The sequence below is a fragment of the Etheostoma spectabile genome, chromosome 7 (genome assembly GCF_008692095.1).
Source record: "Etheostoma spectabile isolate EspeVRDwgs_2016 chromosome 7, UIUC_Espe_1.0, whole genome shotgun sequence".
Taxonomy (NCBI): domain Eukaryota; kingdom Metazoa; phylum Chordata; class Actinopteri; order Perciformes; family Percidae; genus Etheostoma; species Etheostoma spectabile.
The window spans coordinates 31569957-31591694 of NC_045739.1; the positions used below are offsets into that span (position 1 = coordinate 31569957).

Genomic DNA, 21738 nt, shown 5'->3' on the forward strand with positions numbered 1-21738 from the left:
AAAAAACTCCCTGCATTCAAACTCTTACTTTAGTAAAAGTACAAGTATTGTTGGCAAAATGTACCCATAATGCAGAGTGTCTCCTTTTCTATTACGTAAATGAAAGTACAATATTTTCTTCAGAAATGTAATGTAGTAGAGGAATAGCAGCATGGGATTAAAGTACAAGTACCTCAAAGTTGTACTAAAGTACAGTTAATGTGTTTCTACCACTGGATGTGTGGCCTATTTGGGGTTACCTATGTTTATGGTTATGTACACATAGGTGTACGAATGAGTCGTTCCTGGTTTAATAAATGTAAATCGCTGTCATAATCATTAGTCTCATCTTCCTGTGCGTCATCTTCCAACAGCAGCGTCATTCAAAGTCATTCACAAATACAATAATCTGACTGCATTTCATAAAAAAGAACACAACCAACAGCCATCTTTATATTAATATATGTTTAATTCTTCTCCATTTTTATTATAATTATGTTTTATTTTCATATTTGCAAATCGTACAGGTCCTTTGTGCATAGACCTTTCATCACAGCACACACAATGGCACAACAAGATTGTTCAGAAATAGATAAATTCTAATCACACTTTAATAGCACACAATTTCATGACTTTTGCAAGGACTTGGGAAAGACATTACAATAACAAATTGGATCATTTTTTCCCTCTACTGAAATCAGAATTTGTAGTATGATGTGCCAAACATAAAACATAATCGTAACATGGACATTCTCAATTCTCAAATAAACAAAGCATAAATAAAAAAGGAAATTAAAAACATGAGATATAACCATAAGATGTGCAGCAGTTAAATAGAGCTCTGATGAATGTGATGAGTTTTTCCATAAAGACACTTCCCCTAACATGAAATAAAATAATCTCTGTCTTTAAATAAGAAACTGCTGACAATATAAAAATACATGGCATTGTACTGTAGTTCATTAAATAAACCAGCAATTCATATATAAAATATTATATTGACGTGTATAAAAATATGCCTTACAACTTTTTGAAAAGGGTAACAGCCGTAAGCTTTTTGTCTGCCACTTCAGAACACACAGTCGACCACAAAATTCCAACATATGTACAAACAATCAACTAATAAGCAGTCAGAACGCCATTTTGACAAATAAAATCAACAGAAGCATCCAGGATCATATTCGTATGACTATTTTTTCTGACTTGACATATATATATATATATATATATATATATATATATATATATATATATATATGTATATATAAGATACTGTAAGATTCAAGCAGTACTTGATGGAAACACATACTCAAAAATAAATTAATAGAAATAAGAAATATTCTGTCAATTAGGTATGTTGATATCAGTGTATCTTTGGAGAGAGGGAGAGAGGACGGTGAGGGAGACACATTTTTCAAACACTTGTGTCACATCACCCGCGTAACAGTATTTCAGCCCACTGAGATCAGAACAAACACAGGCAGTGTCAGCTATCCTAAAGTAAAAAGGGAAATCAGAATCTACCAGAAAGCCAGGACAAGAGCCAGGGAATATAGAGATCATTCGGAGTAATACCGCTTTGGATCACTGAGGCAGTTCACGGAGCATTAATGTGAGCATGCAGCATGTCACCGGACGACGCAGAGGACGTTGCTGCAACTGTTGAACATTCAGGCAGATGTTGTTGTTGCTGCTGCTGGACTGTGAGAGTGTGTGTGTCTTGCTTCTAGAGCGGACATGAACGTTAACTAGTGTGTGTTTTCCATAGGAAGTGGTTTATCCCTGCTACCTCCTGTCCAGGCAGTGTCTAGCACATGCTAAAGCCACCTCCTCTCCCTGTGCTCCTGCTTCTCCACCACCACCACCTCCTCTTCCTCCTCCTCCTCATCCTCCTCCTCCTACTCCTCCTCTTCCTCCAGGCTCGGAGCAATAGGACGGACTCATCCCTCACTCCTCATTGCATGGTAAAGTGCCATCCTCCCTGGCACGTGAGGGCACGGGCGTGCCGAGTTCATCCACGCACCAGCAGTGGCCACGCTGCATGCCCTTGGAGGAGCGGCACTGTGCGAGATTAGAAGACAGAGAGGGAGATTTTACAAAAGGGAAAGGAGGGTGGAGATTGAGTGGGAGAGTGGGAAAGGTGGCAAGAGAGGAAGAGAGAGAAAATGACATGTCATCATAGCGCAGTACTGATTCTCTGAGCTCACAGCTGAGAGGCTCAGAGAGAGAGAGATGAGCGAGAGAGAGAATTGTCAGTTATTCTCAGCCCTGTGGTCACAGACAAATCTCCGGATGCACTTAAACAGAAAGCTGCAGTGGAGTGCAGCTCTGAGAAATCCACACACATTCTCACGTCACACAAGAGCCAATAAAGTTCCCGTCATATGTTTCAGGATGTTTCAGGTGACTGTAACACCCTACCTGCTTTTTCCTGTAGAAGCCACGAGTGTCACAGTTGGGTATATAGATGTCACGGTCCGACTGGAAGATTGTCAGCTCGAGACCCCTCAGGACACTATTGAGCAGCTTGCGGCAGGGGGCCTGAAAACAGCAACGCAGAGTGGGACTTTAAACATCACCAGAGGCAAAGATAGAGAGACCTGTCTTTGGAGTGGCAGTGGCAAGTCTCCCCTCAGGTGACTGTGTTGGCAGAAATCCTCTTTGATCCCAACACATGTAATGTGAATGTGATGCAGCATCAGAATTTGTATATTTATATCAGATGTCACATATTGTATAGCATTATATAACCCTATTGTTACACAATGCTTTGGCTTTTCAGGTCACCGAATGATTTGGCTGTGCCTTTTCTTGTCACTTTGTGAAATTAATCTGTGTAATCTTTATCAATTATGTGACTATTATGTGACTACTACACATATTAGTTCAAAATGCTGCAGATCACCGAGCTCACAAAGTGAAAAATCCGTGGCGGCAGCGGCCGACTTGAAACTTTCCTGATTCCCATCATGCTCAATTAGTTCTGCCGCATAGCAGCACACACATCATGCACCATAATGCATGGCTCCAGGGCAGTGTGTGTACATCCCACTGCAACACCCCAAACAGCAGACAATCTGTGATAATAACTCTATATAGCTCAATATACAACCCTCTCCATCACATATGATGTGTATTAATACAATCTTGTTTCATAAAATGCTTACTACAGCTCAGATTTTTGATCATGTAGGTGACACTTCATCAGCTGCCCTTATTAAAGATTATAAATTAAGAGCATAAACTTACTTTTTCAATGTCACCACCGTGTGACGGATGGGGACCTGAGAGGAAATGACACATTGGGATGAGAATGTGACATTAAACCATTGTAGCAGTTAACATCAAACCATATTTTACAATATAAGCTGCATATATAATACAACATTACTGAGCAACCACTCAGATGGGATCTAGAATAGAATAGAATAGAATAGAATAGTCTTCCTTGTCATTGTACATGTACAACAAAATTGAATGGGGTGGTCATTCAACGAGAGACCTAATTTCCATCAGTTTCCTTTTCAGATAGTTAATCGCAGTATCTCAGTTTGAACAGTAGATGGAGATCACTGCAATAAAAAGCAGCTTGATCAGGATGTAGGTGACACTGTGACAGTTTCACATTCATTCTAAATTCTCTACAGAGAGGCTGACTTGTAGGACACATCATTGTCATGCACCCTGTCATTCAAAGAGATGAAACACATAACACTGTTAGATTTTTATATGAATGCAGGGATATGCATCTTCTCTTATACACCCCTAAGACCAAATAAAAGGTATTTGTTTTTTGCGATTTGCCATCATTTCTGATTAACAATGATTACAGTCCTTTTACAGTAGGACTCCAGAGGCACTGCTGAGCAGTATTGGATGCTTGAGGTCTGCAAATTCATCTGTGGTGCACACATGCATCCAGGCTTAAATGTCACACACTAATTGGCCTTTCTTTTGTTGGTGAGTGACACAGCATCACATGCAATTCATAGCAACACAGGAGACACACTGTAAATACATTTATATGTAGTAGCTGTGCCACGGCAATTGTCTAGCCTACCGGCAGTGTCCATGCATGTATTTGAGTGCATTTGTAGGTTAATGCATGTACGTGTGCATATGTGATTTAATGCACGTGTGTGTGTGGGTATACAGTATCTTACCTGTGGGGTGGGGCCTCTCAGTGGGACTAGTCCTGCTGTGCTTGGCGCAAATGCCCCTTCCCTGCAACAGAGCCTGAAGGGGGCTGTGCTCCCTTGGTGGGGGAACACAGCGGAGCCCCTTGGCACAGCTCAAGGTGTACACACCACAGGGTTCTCCCTGGGCCAACACTGACGTGCTGCCAGCAACATTATGGTCCCTGGGGGGGCGACCTGCCCCTAGTGGATCCCTGCAGGAGGGACAGACCTTGAAGGGGCCCAAGCGGTTTGCCCCCGTCCATGATCCGCAGTGAGCAATCAGCAACAAAACAACGGTTGTTAAGTTAGAAAGGATAGGCATTTTCTGTCCAGGTCTCAGGTTCTCCACTCTGTCACTCTCTGTCACTTAAATGTGGCTGATGCTATTTCTGGATGTATATTTCTCCTTCACTCTCTTTCCCTTTCCTCAGTCTTCTTCCCGTTTCTATACAGTAGCTTTCCTTGGTGCTTTGCCGGTTGAGTCCCCTGCAGTGCCAGAGGAGACAAATGGAGATCGAGAGAGACACAGCAAAGCACCAGCTTTTAAAGATCTGAAAGGCGGTGATAGAGAGTGAGAGAGAGAGAGAGAGAGAGAGAGAGAGAGCACAGTTATGACACCTTCAGGGGCTGGGACTCAGAGAAAGAGAGAGAAAGGGAGACAGAAAGAGACAGAGAGAAGAGAGAGAGAGAGAGAGAGAGAGAGAGAGAGAGAGAGAGAGAGAGAGAGAGAGAGAGAGAGGAGGTGGCAGGGAGCACAAGTGGGGGGTGGATTATGTTCCTTTCAGTAATTATCAAAATCTCTCCACCCTTTTCTGTTCTATACTAACACATACATATAATCCTTCTTCCATTCATGCTCAACATTACAAATGCGCAGTCATGTTCGGCTTTTTGCACTTTCTTTCTTATGTTAAAGTCCTTTCCGGAATAACATTTGCCATGGTAACAAATACATATGTATATGTGCCTCCATCATCCTCACCACTGCAATGCCATTTGCTACAATACATGCTAAGCTGTGTGGATTCTCCTGCTTGGATCCTGTACAGAATATGTCCTGGACAAACATGTAATGATACAGCGCCACAAGTTCCACACATGACCTACTCTGTCTTTTTGACAATTACAGAAACACACCAAAGTTTGGAGCATTTGAATTAATGAGTTTTATGCTAAATAAATAAGTACGTAAGTGAAGAAACAAAGTCAGTGATCTCCTGAATGTACGTTAAAAACAGAAGTGTGACAATTTATGTAGCATACAAGCATATAACTGAAACTGTGCTTCAGCATAATCAAACCACTGCTAAGTCAGATATGTTTCAGATGTGTTATGCATTGCCTTGGCAAAAAGACTAATCCAGTCTTTAATAAGCAACTTAACTCCTAGATTACATTTCAGCAGCTGTCAGATATTAACTGACTTCATGGACCATATGACATGTTGGAGTGTGAGGGCAGCGAAGGATTTTGCTCACCAGTTGTTTGAATTGGAAGGGTAATCATCTGGATAATTGGTAGGAGGAGGTGGATAGCTCAATTTTGCAGGAATGCACATCAACCGGCCCGAGCCAAACTGCTAATAATGCAATCCATTGCTCCACTCAGCCAGGTAGGACTTTCCACACTGGTGGCAACTTCAGATGATCACTACTAAGCCCTTGATCTGTCATGTCTGCACTGTTCTGTCAGGTGTTCTGATGAATTACATTATTTGTTGTGTATAAATGATGTTGTTATGCTCAAAAATAGATCATTATTTTTACTCTGATGCAAAAAAAGTTACTTCGCAACTACTGCAGTAGCCTGTGAAGTGTCCTCCAATCTCCAATGTTGGGTAGTTTATAAAGCCTGTAATTTTATGTCAGCCTTTTGATAATTTGTGGAGAAAATGTAGTTTTCTATTATAACCACAGATTTAAGGTAGCAGCAACTATATTTGTGCAAATTGTTCTGAGTAAAGATATTTCATCCACACAGCACATTATGGCACAGTAAGAATATATGAGAAGAGAAATTGAAAGCAACGTAAAGGATCTGCACATGAAGATCCTTGGTGGAGAAGAGGAATTCCTCTCTTATCTGAAGTTTCATGGTCTCCTGTGTTATCTGACCTTGACTGGCTGCCATGGGCGCTCTGTGGACAGATGCAACGTGAACATGATACCAAAATAACAAATGACAGCATAACCAGAATTTGGATATTAATAAAAATGTAAAAAAAAATAAAAATGTTAACCTGCTGGTCGGCAAAGAAAGGTGGATATTTAAGAGCGTGGACATTTAACATAAAATGTGCCGTTTGCCTGGTATTGGGTCATTTGCTGCAGCAGTAGCACAGACATGACAGGGCTCACACATACTCACTGGTCTGTACTTCCCACTGGATTGCAGGGCTACATGAGGCCAAAATCTGCCATGCCATCAGCAGCCTGTTGTTCTGATTAATCTTGGCAAGGAAGGCAAAAATCACCTGCCGTCTTGTGTTCCCATCAGTTTGCAAGCTAGTCTGTTTCCACGTATCAGTAGAATGTTCCAAGACACACGCCAGACCAACGGGGGATCTCTTTTCCACACTGCCCGTGGGTCATTTTTCCTCCTCCGGCCACACAGTTTCTTCCTCCTCTCTGCTTCCCTATCTCAGGTCTATCCCAGCTGGCTCTGAATGTCTCTCTGCTGCCACTTCAACATGGAAACAGAGAGCAAACAACCAGAATCCACCCAAAATATGTTAAACTGTTCTTATTTAGGATCATGAAAACAGTGGTTGAATGTAACTAAGTACATCTACTAATTTTAAGGTACTTGTGCACTTAAATATGTCCCTGCTATGCTACTTTATGGTTCCATGTGGGTAAATATGGCAAATTGGAGCCGAAATAGGACGGACAACACACCACACACACACACACACACACACACACACACACACACACACCACACACACACACACACACACACACACACACACACACACACACACACACGCGCGCGCGCATCCGAGAGACAGGATTGCTGAAAGCTTGTCACCATTTCTGAAAACTCGATGGATTGGCTACTTCAGAAACGAGGGTGTGACGTCAATGGGAAGCGCCGAACTCTAGTTTCCCAAAGTTTTAATGTGAAGCTATGGATAGCTGATGGGCAAAAAAAGTGAATTTCTGTCGTATTAGCCGCCTAGATAACAGGTAAGCGATTGACTAATCGATAATGACTTATAATAAATCGTTGCTCTGCGCCCTACTGTTAGGAACAGCCCTCCTCTTTGCTAAGCACCGAACCTCATCTTCAAAGCAAACTGCTAGCACGTTAGCCGCTAATGTTGCTAACCCATGTTTAGCTTTGCGACTGAATTGACCCCTGGTGGTCACCAACTAACATATGGATAATTAACGTTACATTTTAATTTATTGTCAAACTAGCATTAAGCTGTTAACCGTTTTCCGTTTTAATGGCATCAGTTAACTGTCTGAACATTCATGCTAGCTTTAGTTAGCTAGCTAGCATCATCGTTAGCACGGTTTGTAGCTTCCAAAGCTTGGCAACGGTAGATGTAAACATTGGCACGCCCACCTTCGCCTCGTTGCGGCACTTCACGTCTTTTAATTTAATACTGGTTCCATGTATTCCTTTAAATCACCTGGAAAATATCTAAATGAGGTTTTAAGAGAAAATGCTTCGCAGTGTGGAAGTTTGACGTGTTTGCTTTGCCCTAACGAAACCGTCCAACGTCGCTGAACGACATCCCAATCTTTAAGCATAATGTTATTATCAGAATCAGCTTTGTGGCCATGTTACACATTTGCAAAACAGAAACTCAACTTTACCATCTTTATCGTCTGACTTGGACACACTGCACAAAGCTGTGAAAACTAGAGCTACTGTATATGTAGTCGAATTTATCTCTAATCCCCCCAGGATATCTCTACCACACACACTGTGTTTGTGTGAACACATACAAGGAATGTGACTCTGACTTTCTGTTGCTCTCAAAGTACAAATAAATAGACTTTCAGCTATAAACAAGGACAACTAATATGTACAGATATACGTTTGTATATAAAAAGTGTATATATACACGTATGTACATACACTCTACACATGCATACACATGCTCTATGAGGATTGTAAACTGTAGTACAATAGGGCATTGCAAATGATGATAGAATAAATTTAGAATTATTAGTAGAACAGGTTGGTTATATATCTGAGGTAGCTGGATATGACAGTATATACAGTGTATATTACAATGTACATTACAATTGTGTATGTGACAATGTACAATGTGTCCATTACAATCAGTGCATAGTTATTATAACAGCGTCATCAATGTGTGAAAGAGAGAGTGTTTGTGTTCGGGTGGCTGGTCTCATGTTTCTCCGTGCAAACGCTTGATTCACTGGCACATGAGACAATTGGGCGAAATCATTCTGTCTGCCTTATCGCTGCAAGGAAATCCAGCAAAGAATAAGGTCACATTTAATTACGTCACATGGGGGTTATGTAAACACGTAGAGCTGATATGTTCATTACCAAACGGTGTCTTGAGAAAAAATGAGTAATGGTGGTGTGCAAAAGAACAGTAAACCTCTAAAGACAGATATGGATGCTTGTTGTATGTGTTCATAACAGCAACTGGCATAGGAAAAACTTATTTTATCATTGTATAATATTTATAGAGATTGTAGGCTACTGCTAGAAGGATTTGTAAAATAAAAAAAAAGATTCTACCAGATTTATTCATATATGAACTTGCACACACTTAATTTAGTAAACTGAAATACTGAAACTTTAGTAAACTGAAATACGTTTTGAAGAATGTAACTAGAGTAGGGCAATGAGGAGACAATCTAATATTACGATATCCTTGACTATATGCACCAATGTTGACATTGCAACAATATTGGGACAGTTGGTGCTCACAAAATGTTTTTTTCCAATGACATTTTAGATAAATAATCAGAAATACTGTGGTAAATAATTTCCAGTGAAATTATAGAGAAAAAACAAATCATTGTTTTCCAGCTATGTACGGACTAGGTTTACATGCATGCACCAACATTGTGTGATGTAAAAACAGATCTGTAATTCTTCAGATGATATTCCCTCAAAATGTTTGTACTTTGTGTATGCTTCGTGGTGCAGGTGGGCATAGTTTGATTTTGTTGCCATTTGTAGACCCTGGGCTGTCTACAGAGACCGCGTTTTTGTACAAAAAATACATTTGATATATTTTGAGATATTTGCTGTATGTGACAACAAATGTTGTAGTCTAAAACACGTGTGACGTCGCTAAGAGCACCTTTTAATTGAGAACATAATTGGTAGTTGCAGCCCTTGAAGCCAGTACCTTCATGATGATATGTTGAACTTGCCTTTGTGCCCCCATCATGGCTTCATCTCGATTTTAATACAAGAAATGTGAGAGAGCACTAATCGGAAACAAACTGTCAGCAACTATTGAGTAGAAGAATCATGAACACGTGGTTTAGAGGAGCTGGGTAGTTGCAGTGTTTTACCCCAGAAAGGTTGTAAAGCCCAGTGGCAAGTGTTTTTCTAAGGAGGGCCCGGCTCGGGCCAGTCACAGACTGATGGCAGCATGTAGAGCCCAATAGTTTCTGTGATAACAGAATCATGGACGGAATCACAAAAATTCGAGTTTAAAAAAGCTTAACGCAGATTCCTTAGGGCGCTACATTAAGTCAGTGCTAAAAGCTAACTGAAGATATTAAAAACATGGCTAAGTTTCCAACCAAGCCCCCCACTGTTATTCTAGTTAAAAACGTCTTATAATTAAACATTCCCAGTGGCTTTGGCCCGGTGGGGGCAACCTAGGCCCGGTGGGCCACTGGGCTTGCAAAATACTCATGGAAAACCCATAGTCTTGGCACTGTAATTCAGTTTCCTCCTAGCTGTGATTTTCTTCATCAGGCAACAAACAACCATGGCAGAAACCATTGCACAACCTTCTGAACTTGCGGTAAAGTGCCAATTTGTTTTCACTGTCCCATGTTCGTCATTCAGATGGATGACCTCAACGTACTACACCACAGATGCCTCCTGAATCTGAGGCGTCGAATCCGAGATATTGGGGATGGGCGCCCTGCACAGGAACGATACATGAGGTTACAGAAGGATGGAGACACACTCAGGTCAGCCTGTTCTCAAACTGAAGTGATTATGTGGCTTTGTTGGATTGGGTTTACATAGATCTCCATGGACATCTCCTGTGTTCCCTTCCTTAACAAAACATCCCTTCCTTTCTTATATACAGCTGATGGACATCATTTCTTATAAAACAGTAACAGCCAGTAATCATGTGCATGCCATTTGATATATCTTTCTCTAATAAGCCAACTAAGGAGAGGTTCTATGTAATTGTTAATAATGAGTACATCTTTTAGTCTCTTTTAGTTCTGTTGCACATGTCTCGTTCATCTGATGATTATAGTGATAGAGTCTCGACAGTCTTTCGATGAAAAGATAAGGTCGTTCTTCAAGATGTTTCTGATTGGGCATACAGCACTCACCTATTGTTAACCTGTAATTTCTTCTCTTTAGTTACCAAGGGAACTCCGAAGAGGTGGGTTGCTATGTGGCCGGCCACCCTTTATCGAAGGGAAATTGCTACTTTGAGGTAAGGCTCATTGATGGTGGTGCTGTAAATCAGCCTCGGACATTGTTATTGTAACTGAGTTCTGATTGAGTTGCAAGACCTGACTGTTGGCTTCGTTCAACTGCTGATCTCTAACTGTGTTATTTTTTTGTGCATCTACTTTTTTTTGTATCTATGGTAATCATTAAAAAATAAGACTGTTTGTCCTTTGCACAATCATTCATTTTGAAATGTTGGGGTGGGGCATTATTCACAATTTGATACACTTACCACATACCATCGTTCCTGTGTTTGCCCAATATTGCTTTACCATCAAGCCAGCTATTTTATCCCCTGGAATCCCATTGCTGACAATTTTCTTAACTTCATATTAAATCCTAAGCGCCCCCCTACAGTCCCAGTTCACCAGTGCAAAACCACTACCTCAAGAATGTCCGAGCTGCAGTGGAATGAGGGATAGGGTGTGGGTTAGGTGGTATCTTTGAGCATGAAGACTAGTCCAACACACAGTGATTTCAGCATGCAGACTGGCAGCAGGAGAAACTATTGGGACATTTGTGTAGGATTTATTTCTTTTTCAGGCCATTCTAATAGTTCTTATTCATACAGGAAAACGGTATTTTGCTTATTTAGCACAGGAAAGTTGCAAAAGTTCAGTCATAAATTGGGTGCAGAGGGCTGCAGTGTGTAAGCTTGTTTGTTGATGGTGCACGTCAGAGCAGGCCTTCTGACGTGCGGTTATGAGAGGGCAGGTGAGGTAGACATACTTGCTCGCCTGGGTTTCGAGGCTTCAGGACATTGGGCTATACATTATGCTGTGAACCTGCGTCATTCTGCTGAGCTGTAAATAGAGCCAGACAGGACCATGCGGCATCAGTGTAAATGATTTTCTTCTTCCACTTTTCTTTTTTTTTGAAGAGAAGCACCACTTTAGACATATGTTGAAACATTTCAGATCTTCTTTAGTGAGATTTTAAACAGGCCGACGGTGTGATCTGACATTATTTATCGTGGCTGTGTGGTGTCCCAGATTTGTGGCAGATGTGACATTTCTATTAAATGTGATTTCAAACTCCCATCTGACCTCAGGATCACTCCCTCATCCTCCCTAGCAAGAACATCTTAACGATAACAACATTTTAAATTAAAATAAGAATCACATTTGCAGCCTGATAGATCTCTCTGACATTTAAATGAGTGGATTTTAATGTGGTCGTTACCCAGAGTTTTATGCTACATTATTCTCCACTGTGTGACGCACATGCTGTCAGTTTCCCAGATATCTCGAAAATTTGGGAGCGTTTATTCTGATAAAGGTCAGGCTTCTGTCGACGTATGCGTCACTGCTGTCCTCGTGTTTCTCCTCGTTCTGCTTTCGCAAGGAATCCATTTCACCTCTTTCACTGCTGCTGCACTTTCTCCAGTTTTTATCATCTGTCTTCCTCAAGTAGAACATCTGCAGCATTCCACTTGTTTTTAATAGATTTATTCAAACAAAAAATCCTATCAGCATAACTAAACGGGTCATCAGTGAGCACATTCCTGTGTTTTTTTCCATCTCATATGTATTTTAGCTTTATTTCAATCATACAAACACAAATGGTATTTTAACAGTTGACGTGTGGAACTTTTGTTCTTTAACCAAGCAGGTTTATAGGAGTATTATCCTCTAAGTGCAAGACTGGAAAGGAATCGGCCCTGGAATTTTTAGTCTGAGAAAACCAAGAAGTTTGGTATCACATCACATGAGCTGTCGTGCAGGGCCAGCAACTTTGGGGGTCTGCGCTGTAGAGGGAGGTAGAGAATGAGAGAGGCGGATAAGTGGGAAAGGGGAGAAAGACATGGAAGGAATGATGCAGAATATTTAGACGAGAGAGAAATAACCAGGAAAAGTCACCGACATTGACAAAGGAAGGGTACAAATGCTGACTCATTATTCTCCTGTGTTTGCCTGCATTACCTTTACACCTAATTGTGCTTGGTAGTGTGTGTCATTTTGCTCTGATTGGACTGTAGCAGGCTGGTGTCACGTCAGAGGGGAGGAGGTGATTGTGGAGGTTTTCCCTTGATGCTACCGGGGCTCTGGAAGAGGGAGGTGTGGGTATAATATGTTCATGCTACAATTATTGTGGCCAGAAATATCACAGGAAACAGTATTATCATGATAATCATCAAACTGGGCTGGAATGATTCTTAGATTTAATAAAACTTAACAAACTGTACAGTGAGCTGTATTTTGCAGCTTTGTCAGACTTTAAGTATACTAGAACACCCGAGACAGCTGACCGAAACTGACTTTAAATACAGTGCAGTGTCTGTGTCTTAGAATCTGTGCACCTATTTAAGTTTTTGTACATGTTCTGATTTCTTTTGGGTGTAGATAGTTCAAATAACCAAAAAACAAATCCTTATCACTGTCGACCAATTGTACTCATTTTATTTATATATATATATTTGTATTCCTTATATCAAGATAATGTAATTTTGTGTGGTATTTTGGGGTTTATGATGTAACCCACCTGTCTAAGACTTTCTAGAGTGCAGGTGCATTGTAGTAAGTGTTTCCTACTGGGTGTTAACTGGTAAAAGGCAGAACTTGGGAAACAATAGTATAGTGCTGTGTTCATGGTGCCCTCTGAAAACTGTGTTAATCACAGTAATGACGGCAGTAGAAATAGCTGACGGTTTGCAGTAAAACCGGTACACTGGCACATCTCTACTCTGGACAGCTTAACATCCGCACAGGGAGTCAGACTCTGGGCAGACAGAATGAGGGCTACAAAAGGCAGAGATTTACTAGGGGGCTAGACTTTTCCTAAGTCTGGTTTTTCATTGAGGGTGAAGTTTCACAACATAAGACGTGTTTTGGTTTCTGCTCTCTGCTGTAAATTCATGCTGTTTTTCTTTTAGAAATACCTTTTTAATTTAACCCACATACATGAGTAAGATCTAAAGGCCTCCTTGAAGCATGGCAGTCGTGCTACAGTTACTTTGTCTGTGTGTCTGTTTTGTGTGTGTAGGTGACAATAGTGGACACAGGGGTGAGGGGGACCATTGCTGTGGGCCTGGTGCCAAAATTCTACAGGCTGGACCACCAGCCTGGCTGGCTGCCATATTCTGTAGCTTACCACGCTGACAACGGCAAGTAAGTCCAACCACAGTACAGCATTGGTTTCTTGCATGGTTTGAGAAAATGGATTGTGGCCTGATGGTGCTGCATCAACACATAACTACATCATCCCTATATCATTCTCCTCAGCCCTTCCTTTTTTTATTTTCCTTTTTCTCTGCTGTAAAAGTTTCCGGTCACAGAAATGAAATATGTCATCGTGGCTCTTAACTTTGCACGCCTAATAATTGTCTGTAGGCTTCTACTAACAATTACATTCATTATAGATTCATTTGTTTTTATCTTTAATTTGTATTAATCATTTAGTCTATAGATTTATAGCAGTACAAAAGAAATAAAGTAGAAAATAGTGAAAAATGCAGATTGCAATTTCTCTTTTTTCTGACCAATAGTCCAAAACCCAAAGAACCCAAAGAAAGCAGCAAATCCTCATAATTGAGGCACTGGAACCAGTGAGTGTTTTGCATTTTTGATTTATGAATGACTTGTGTGTTACTCTACTGGTATCGTAAACTTGCAGGAGAGGAACACAAGAAGGAAGCTTACCAATGACAGTTTTTGTCATCTACAAAGAGATCACTCTGTCACTTCACCAGCAAATCATTTGGAATGGTTATGTTTTTGCAGTAACTAGCTAGCTTTTATGTTATAAAGATTTCTATCTCTTCACTCTTCCTAGGTTATACAATGGCAACCCTGTGGGCCAGCAGTTTGGGCCAAAGTGTGCGCGTAGTGACCGCATTGGCTGTGGAATACACTCAGAAAATATTGAAGCAGGTCTTACAACAGTCTTTTTTACCAAAAATGGCAAGGAGGTAGGTGTTTTAAAACATGCTTTATTTCAAACATGCACTAGCAGAACTGTCTGTGGGTATAGTGTTGTCCCTTGTTTCTTCACCCATTGTTTCCTTACATCCTTCTCCTGTGCAGGTTGGTTCAGTAGAGGTTCCTGCGTCAGCAGAGGGGTTGTTCCCCGCCGTAGGGATGCACTCCATGGGGGAAGAGGTTAAGGTTGACCTGCAGGCTGAGTGGTTCCTGGAAGAAGATGACAGTATGATGATGGTGGACAGCCATGAAGATGACTGGGGGCGGCTTTACGACGTCAGGGTTAGCGGCACGGTAAGAACTTGAAGAAGTAGGAATAGAATACTCCAACATTTTGGGGACATAAGAACAAAGATCACTGTTCTGTGCAATGTGTAGCTTAGCTTAGCACAAAGATGGCAAGTTTTTGACCAGGTTTTTCACACCATTAAGCGGCTTCATTACTATACTGGTAGTCTATATATAGGTGAGATTTCATTCCTGCTCCTCTACGGGGGCCGACAGGGCCAAACACCCTTCAACTTAAGAAAACACATGAAAATAGACAAAACACAAGTAAATTTAGAAAAGAAGTTTATTAATGAGAGGGGGGGGGGGACGGTGTGCAACTGCTTTAAGATCATAGACCTTGAATATTAAGTCTATCTGTCTTGGCTCAGGTCACAGGTGATACTCAATCAGCAGAGACGTGTCTGTAAACTCACTGCATCAGCGTTTAACATTGATCTTTGTCATATTACATGAGTAGGTTTAATTTCGAGGTCTGAAAGGCGCATCACTGAAGAATCAATCAATCTGTATTCATCTTTTGGAGCAATTCGCTCTTGAAATAACAGGATTTATCAAACTTAAATCCATAAAGTCATTTTCTTAATTTGCTTTTGTTTTCTTAAGTTGTAGGGCGTTTGCCCCTGTCGGCCACCGTAACTCCTCAGATCCCCACCGAGTAAATCCAGACAGCTAGCTAGACTATCTGTCCAATCTGAGGACTATGGTTACCTGGTCCTCAGATCTCTGCAGGGTAAATCCAGACAGCTAGCTAGACTATCTGTCCAATCTGAGGACTATGGTTACCTGGTCCTCAGATCTCTGCAGGGTAAATCCAGACAGCTAGCTAGACTATCTGTCCAATCTGAGGACTATGGTTACCTGGTCCTCAGATCTCTGCAGGGTAAATCCAGACAGCTAGCTAGACTATCTGTCCAGTCTGAGTTTTCTGTTGCACGACTAAAACTACTTCTGAACGTACACACGTTCCACCAAAACAAGTTCCTTCCTGAGGCTATTTTTTGGAGGCATCGCAGCTTCGTCAGGTGCTTAGCCCCACCAAAGACGATTGTGATTGGTTTAAAGAAATGCAGATAAACCAGAGCACATTCCCCCCCCCCCCCCATCCCGAAATGCTGTGTGGACTATCCAGACCCTCCTGCGCGGTGCTGTGGAGAAACGTCTGGCAGTGCTGGTTTTCAGTTGCCTATGTGGCTGGCTGAAGGTTAGAGTCAGTTCCAAGTAGGACTGCAAGTAACAATTATTTTAATCGTCAATAATCTGTTAGGGCTGCCGCCTAAACCTCAGTTATTTGATTCATTTGTTTCAGAAACCAACAGAGTTTAATCTCATCTTGAATGTATTTTTTATTTTATTTTTCAAGCTGAGTTACTGTGCACAGAGCAACCCAGGATCATGGCAGGCTATAAAGATTTACAAACTGAATCTTGTCTCAGAATTACCTAACTACAAACCGAAGAAGGGTAATTTAAATGCGGGGAAGCATAGCTCGTTTCTGTTTGCTGCCCAAAAATCAGCTTAAATGCTTTTGAACCAAATGCTGATACAGCCTCCTCTACTGCCGTCCAGTGTGACTCTTTAGTTGTCAGCAGCCCGGCAGGAGGGACGCTCGGTGGTGCGCTAGGAATTTTAGAACATAACTATGACCTGGGGTCCGTTTCAGAAAGCGGGGTTTAGTTAAAACTCTGAGTTTGGTAACCCTGAGATGAGGGAAACTCTGGGTTTTCTGTTTGAGAAAGGGGGGTTAATCAAAGAGAGAGAGGGGTAACTCCAGCCCATTTCAGAAAGAGAGGTAACTTAACCTCAGACTCTGTGAACCTTACCTGGTCGGGAGCAGGTTTTCTTCTCAGTCTCCTCCCTCTGACACAGCGCTCTTTCATTTCCTCATTCCTTCATTCAGTCAGTCTGTATCAGTTGCATTTTAGCGCAGTTTATCTGCATGAATAAAAAATACAGGGTTGGTTTAGTAACTATGTTAGACAGATTAATAAACGTTTTTTTCTCTAACATGGCATGTCCTTTTGCCGACCATCCCGTTGATGAAATGGCTGTATTACCTTGCAGGGATATAAACATACTGTATGTCTCAAGATGATATTGAGGCCCTGACTATAGATGCATTTTCATCCCAGATAACTACCTATTTGGAAGTTATGGATTTCTTCAGTCTATCAGTTATGTAGATACCTTATCTGTCCTCATGTCTCTTACATCCACCATCGTGGACGTGCTCTACATCCCTGCACATTCTTTGTGTCGCTTTATGTTTTTTTGTTCCCTGGACACAAAACAGTGAAAGCCATTAAAATAAATGAAATGTTTATAAATTATGATTCCGTTAATGACATGATGCTGCAACCTCAGAATGGGATTAGTAGTGGTTTACTTTTTTGCCCGCTGCATTGCACCTAAATGAAATTATAGGTGTAATCTACTACCATTCCAGTTTTCACCAGTAATATTATAGGTTCCCTTTGATAAAATATGAAATTAATACGCTGTATAATAACAGTACAATAAAACTTTGCTGTATTGATTTATTTTTTCCCCCACCCTCCACCCCCAGTGGCTGCGGTGCAGGTTAGCTAAAGTGCTCTGACTGGGTGGAGGCCGTGAATAATACATTGTAGGTTGAAGGGAAACATCAGCGTCCCACCAGCGCTGGTGACTTAACGACAACTTGGCAAATTCAGATTCAGCTACAACCGTTGAGTCAGTTGACTTTCTTGACTTTTTTTTCCTGCACTTGTCAATTTTGAGATGTTGGAGATGTTTGCGTCCATACAATGTCTTCTTTTATACTAGTGGAAAGATCCAAAATACACATTCAAGTGTTTGTTTTACTACACTTTGTCTATTTGCGTGTGTAGATTTCTCCTAAATTAACTAAAAGTTGGTATTAGACAGTGCCTAATTTGCATATTTAAACATACAATTTTAGAAAACTTGCACAAAAAAAACCATGTTTCCTGCTCTAAGTAATCAACTGAGGATGTTTCTTGGTGATATTATTAGCTTCACCGGCAGTGTCTTATCTTCAGTCTTGCAGTACGCACCTTTTAAAGGCCATTTTCCTCAAAATCTTCTCAAATTTTGAGCCAAAAATCTCCACTTCAGTAGCATGTAACTTCCACCAAACTTTGCACTTTCATTCCTATCTATATTCTGAAGGTTTGTCCAGGTTTTCCTTTTTATGGCTGTTGGCAGTATTTTCTGATTTATGGAGTGATGAAATGAGATTGTAAAAACCTGTGAGTCTAATATGTCAATAAAAAATTAAACAAGAATTTTCAACTGGCTCCATCCAATGTTCAGATTTCTGCTCTGGAAATACACGCAAACAAGATAATGCATCATTTGCATATTCAAACGTAACATTATGCTTGAATTATGCATCATGCTTACTTAATTCAGACCAGTAACCAAAAAAACTACAAACCAGTCATTCGTCTGATCTTACTTTCAGAAATGGTGGACATAATGGTGTAGCATACCAGTATATAAGTTCTTTATTGCGTTCCTTGTGTTGTTGGAAAAAAATGACATCACATACAGTATATGTAGTGTCTTTCTAGCATATGTCTTTTGAATGGGATTATAGATTATAGCGTGGCTTTTCAGTTGCTTGTACTTTTGCGTGGTTGTTGCCTGTTCCCCGTGTTTTTGTGTTCTTACAAGATCCTTCAACTGCCTGTTCTTTAGCAAATCCTTCTTTGTTGACAACTGTACTTAATGCTTAAGCAAGAAAGGCTCAGTGATCTACTTCTCAGTAACCGTGGACATGTATTGTGATCTATCAAAGCTGTTTTCTTTGCAAACTGTCTGTAAGGTGCAGTTGCTGCTTTCTCTCACAAAGTGAATGAAGGATTGTAGAGACTTAAGGGTATATAATTAAAGTATTACATAGCGAGATAATGTACAGTGCTGAACTAAATGCTAAACTATAAATTGGTACGGTTGCTTTACCAGAGGCATCTGTGGCAAACCGATCTATACGGTGACAGACATGGATGATTTTGGTCCCCAAGGCCAGTGGTTCCCAACTATTTTCCCTAAAGGACCCCGTCTCCATCATTGAGTAAACAGATGACGCCTGAAATATGACATATCACCCAATATCACAAATTTGCCTCCAGGGACCTTACAATCTGTACAACCTACGCCACCCTCTATCTTTAGACCCTAGATTCACAGAGGAGGGATCCTCTTCCAGGACGAATAGACATGCAGTCGATGTCACACTTTGTGTTTACTGCAAATTGGCAAATGTTAGCATGTCAACGAGCTAAACTGAACATGGTAACCAATATTCCTGCCAAACATTAGCATTATATATAATTTAGCTCAAAGCACTTCTGTGCTAGAGTACAGGTTCTTAAGCTACGTTCAAACTATTTTGTTTAAAAGCCACATCTCCTACAACGTTAACTTTGACTATCTTTAGTGAATTTGCCTACGTGTTCAAGAGCTTTTATTCAATTGATTCAAGATTAAGACATAACTTTATTGAAACGTAGTGTGGATGTAGCCTTAGTCTGTCTTTGTTCATCTGTTACACAGTGATTAATACTGACTGATAATGTTCAAATTACACCTTGGCTTTTGGAAGAGCACTATTTGTCAGGTAAGGGGGTGGGAGGGTACTGTACACATGCACATGCATACAGAAATGCTTCCACCTACGTGCAAACTGTACTGTCCATACATTTTTAGGTGCGCGCCCAAACATGGATGGCCACATCAGTAATCGTAACAAATTATCAAAATAAACACACTTTGACACTTTAGTATTAGCCTATTATTTATTTAAGGGAACCTAAATTTACAGGAAAATTAGAAAAAATGGGCGCCAAAAATTAGGATATTTTAGAACTCCCCCTAAATTTCTGAAATGAGGCTATCTATATGACGGACTATCTCCTTGGTGTCAGGGCCTTTAGAGGGTTAGGGGGTTAGAGTTCAGGTTCAGGGCTGTTTTCTCAGACGCAGACTAGACTATGATTCAAGTAGCTATTGTGAGCCACTCCAATGGAATTCATTGTTTGCAACAACTCTGTCATCACAATTCCCACCACTTTATAGTAGTAAAACTGTAGCACCTTTGTTCTGTGTGAAGGTGTGAGCTCTCATCGCGCCCCCTCCCCCCCCACACTTGAAAACCACAAGACTACAGACAGGTCTCTCACACCGAAGCGATGCACGCCAGCCAGAATGTGGGTCCCGAATGTGGTTACGCGTTAAACATGTCTGTCCACGGTGGTACACACACGCACACACACACACACACACACGCACACGTAATACAGAGGCTGTCATCTTTTCTGAAGGCAGACAGGTCATAAAAGCAGAGCGTCGTGGGTGAGAGGGATGATTCAACCAGCTGTCTTGCTCTCTGTCTTTCTGTCTGTCTCTCCCTTCTGGCACAAAACGTGTTGGTGGAGCCAAGTGCCTGGCAGTCCACCAGGTTGTAAAAATTCAATAAGTGGAATAACGGGACTCTAAGGAATCTTTTACTCTTTCTCATGTGGTTGGAGGTTTTCACAGCTGGGGTGCCGGCCTGCATGGTTCGCTCAGCAGTCCAGCAGTGATTTCTTTTTCTTTTCTTCCCCGTTTTTAGTTTTCTCCCATGCTACCATTAGCCTTTGAGATCCATGATGTACAGTCGTTGTCAATGTGAGGGTTTAAGCGGATGATAATACTCAAACTGATAAGGCTGTCAAGTTTAGACAAGTGAGAGGATTAAGTGTAGACACTAAAGACGAGGAAGGGTGTGGGACAAGGGTAACGGTAGCTGCTTCCTGGAATGAGACAGAGAATCTGTTTTGGAGAGCAACAAGAAAAAGAAAAGGAAAGTGTCTCAGCTTTTCCAAGTGTCTACTTTGGATTTTTGAAAACAGAATTCTCCTCTTTCCTCTTCTATCCTTGTTTCCTCTCTTAGTTCCCATCTCCTATGTTGTTGTTTCTTCTCCTCCCCTTTATCCGTTTCTCCTCTCTTCTCCTTTCCTCTCTTATCCTCTCACCTTGTTTTCTGTCCTCTCCGTTATCCCAATCTGATCTCCTCTTTCCTTGTTTTCTCTCTTGTCTTTTTAATCTCCTTTCTTCGTGTTTCCTCTTCTCCATCCTCATCTCCTTGCCTCTATACACAGCTACTATATCCTTGTTTCTTCTCCTCCCCTTTATCCTTATCTCTTGTCTTGTCCACTTCTCTTGTTTTCTCTCCTCCTGTATCCTCATGTCTTCTAATTTCTCCTTGATTCCTCTCCTTTATCCTCATCTCCCCTCTTCTATTCTTGTTTGCTCTCCTCTCCCCTTCCCTTGTGTCTTCTCCTGTACCATTGTCTCTTCTCCTCTCCTCCTGTTGACATCCATCCAAACAAAACTTCTATGGATTTCAGTAACATTGTACTTGCCCATAGATGTGACTTCTGTTTTAAGGGGCATGGAAATATTTTTCATCCTTTCTCACATGTGCGGTATGCAACAGATATTTCCAGTCTTGGTGGTTTCCGATGATTTACCGATCTCTCGTTCGGCTGCCATAGACGAATTACACCTCTCTGGCTCCATGGCTGTTTGTCTCAACTAACATCCCCTCACGAACATTTGGTCAAAACAGGGCAGTCATTTTTACACGTTGCTATTTGGTAAGTGTGGATAATAACTGTTCCGTATGATAGCTGTCCTTACTGATTGCTAGGGGCAGGGGGGGGGGGGCTTGTTGA

The 21738-nt window shown here is 41.2% G+C and overlaps 2 protein-coding genes across 2 annotated transcripts in view; one reads left to right on the forward strand and one right to left on the reverse strand.

Annotated features, from left to right (window-relative positions):
- Window positions 1-434: 434 nt before the first annotated feature.
- igfbp6b (insulin-like growth factor binding protein 6b) lies at window positions 435-5827 on the reverse strand. The gene is made up of 4 exons (XM_032522190.1): window positions 4143-5827; window positions 3229-3263; window positions 2401-2520; window positions 435-2040 (listed from the first exon to the last, which is right to left on the reverse strand). Exons 1-4 carry the CDS (start codon window positions 4477-4479, stop codon window positions 1927-1929), a joined length of 606 nt encoding a protein of 201 aa, XP_032378081.1. The 5' UTR covers window positions 4480-5827; the 3' UTR covers window positions 435-1926.
- A 1377-nt stretch (window positions 5828-7204) lies between these two features.
- The window catches only part of spryd3 (SPRY domain containing 3), a 54368-nt gene continuing 39834 nt past the window's right edge, over window positions 7205-21738 (forward strand). The window contains exons 1-6 of the mRNA XM_032522178.1: window positions 7205-7345; window positions 10182-10309; window positions 10719-10794; window positions 13794-13918; window positions 14583-14718; window positions 14834-15022. Coding sequence (XP_032378069.1) covers window positions 10182-10309; window positions 10719-10794; window positions 13794-13918; window positions 14583-14718; window positions 14834-15022 — 654 coding nt within the window. The 5' untranslated portion in view covers window positions 7205-7345. The remainder of the gene's footprint in view (window positions 7346-10181; window positions 10310-10718; window positions 10795-13793; window positions 13919-14582; window positions 14719-14833; window positions 15023-21738) is intronic.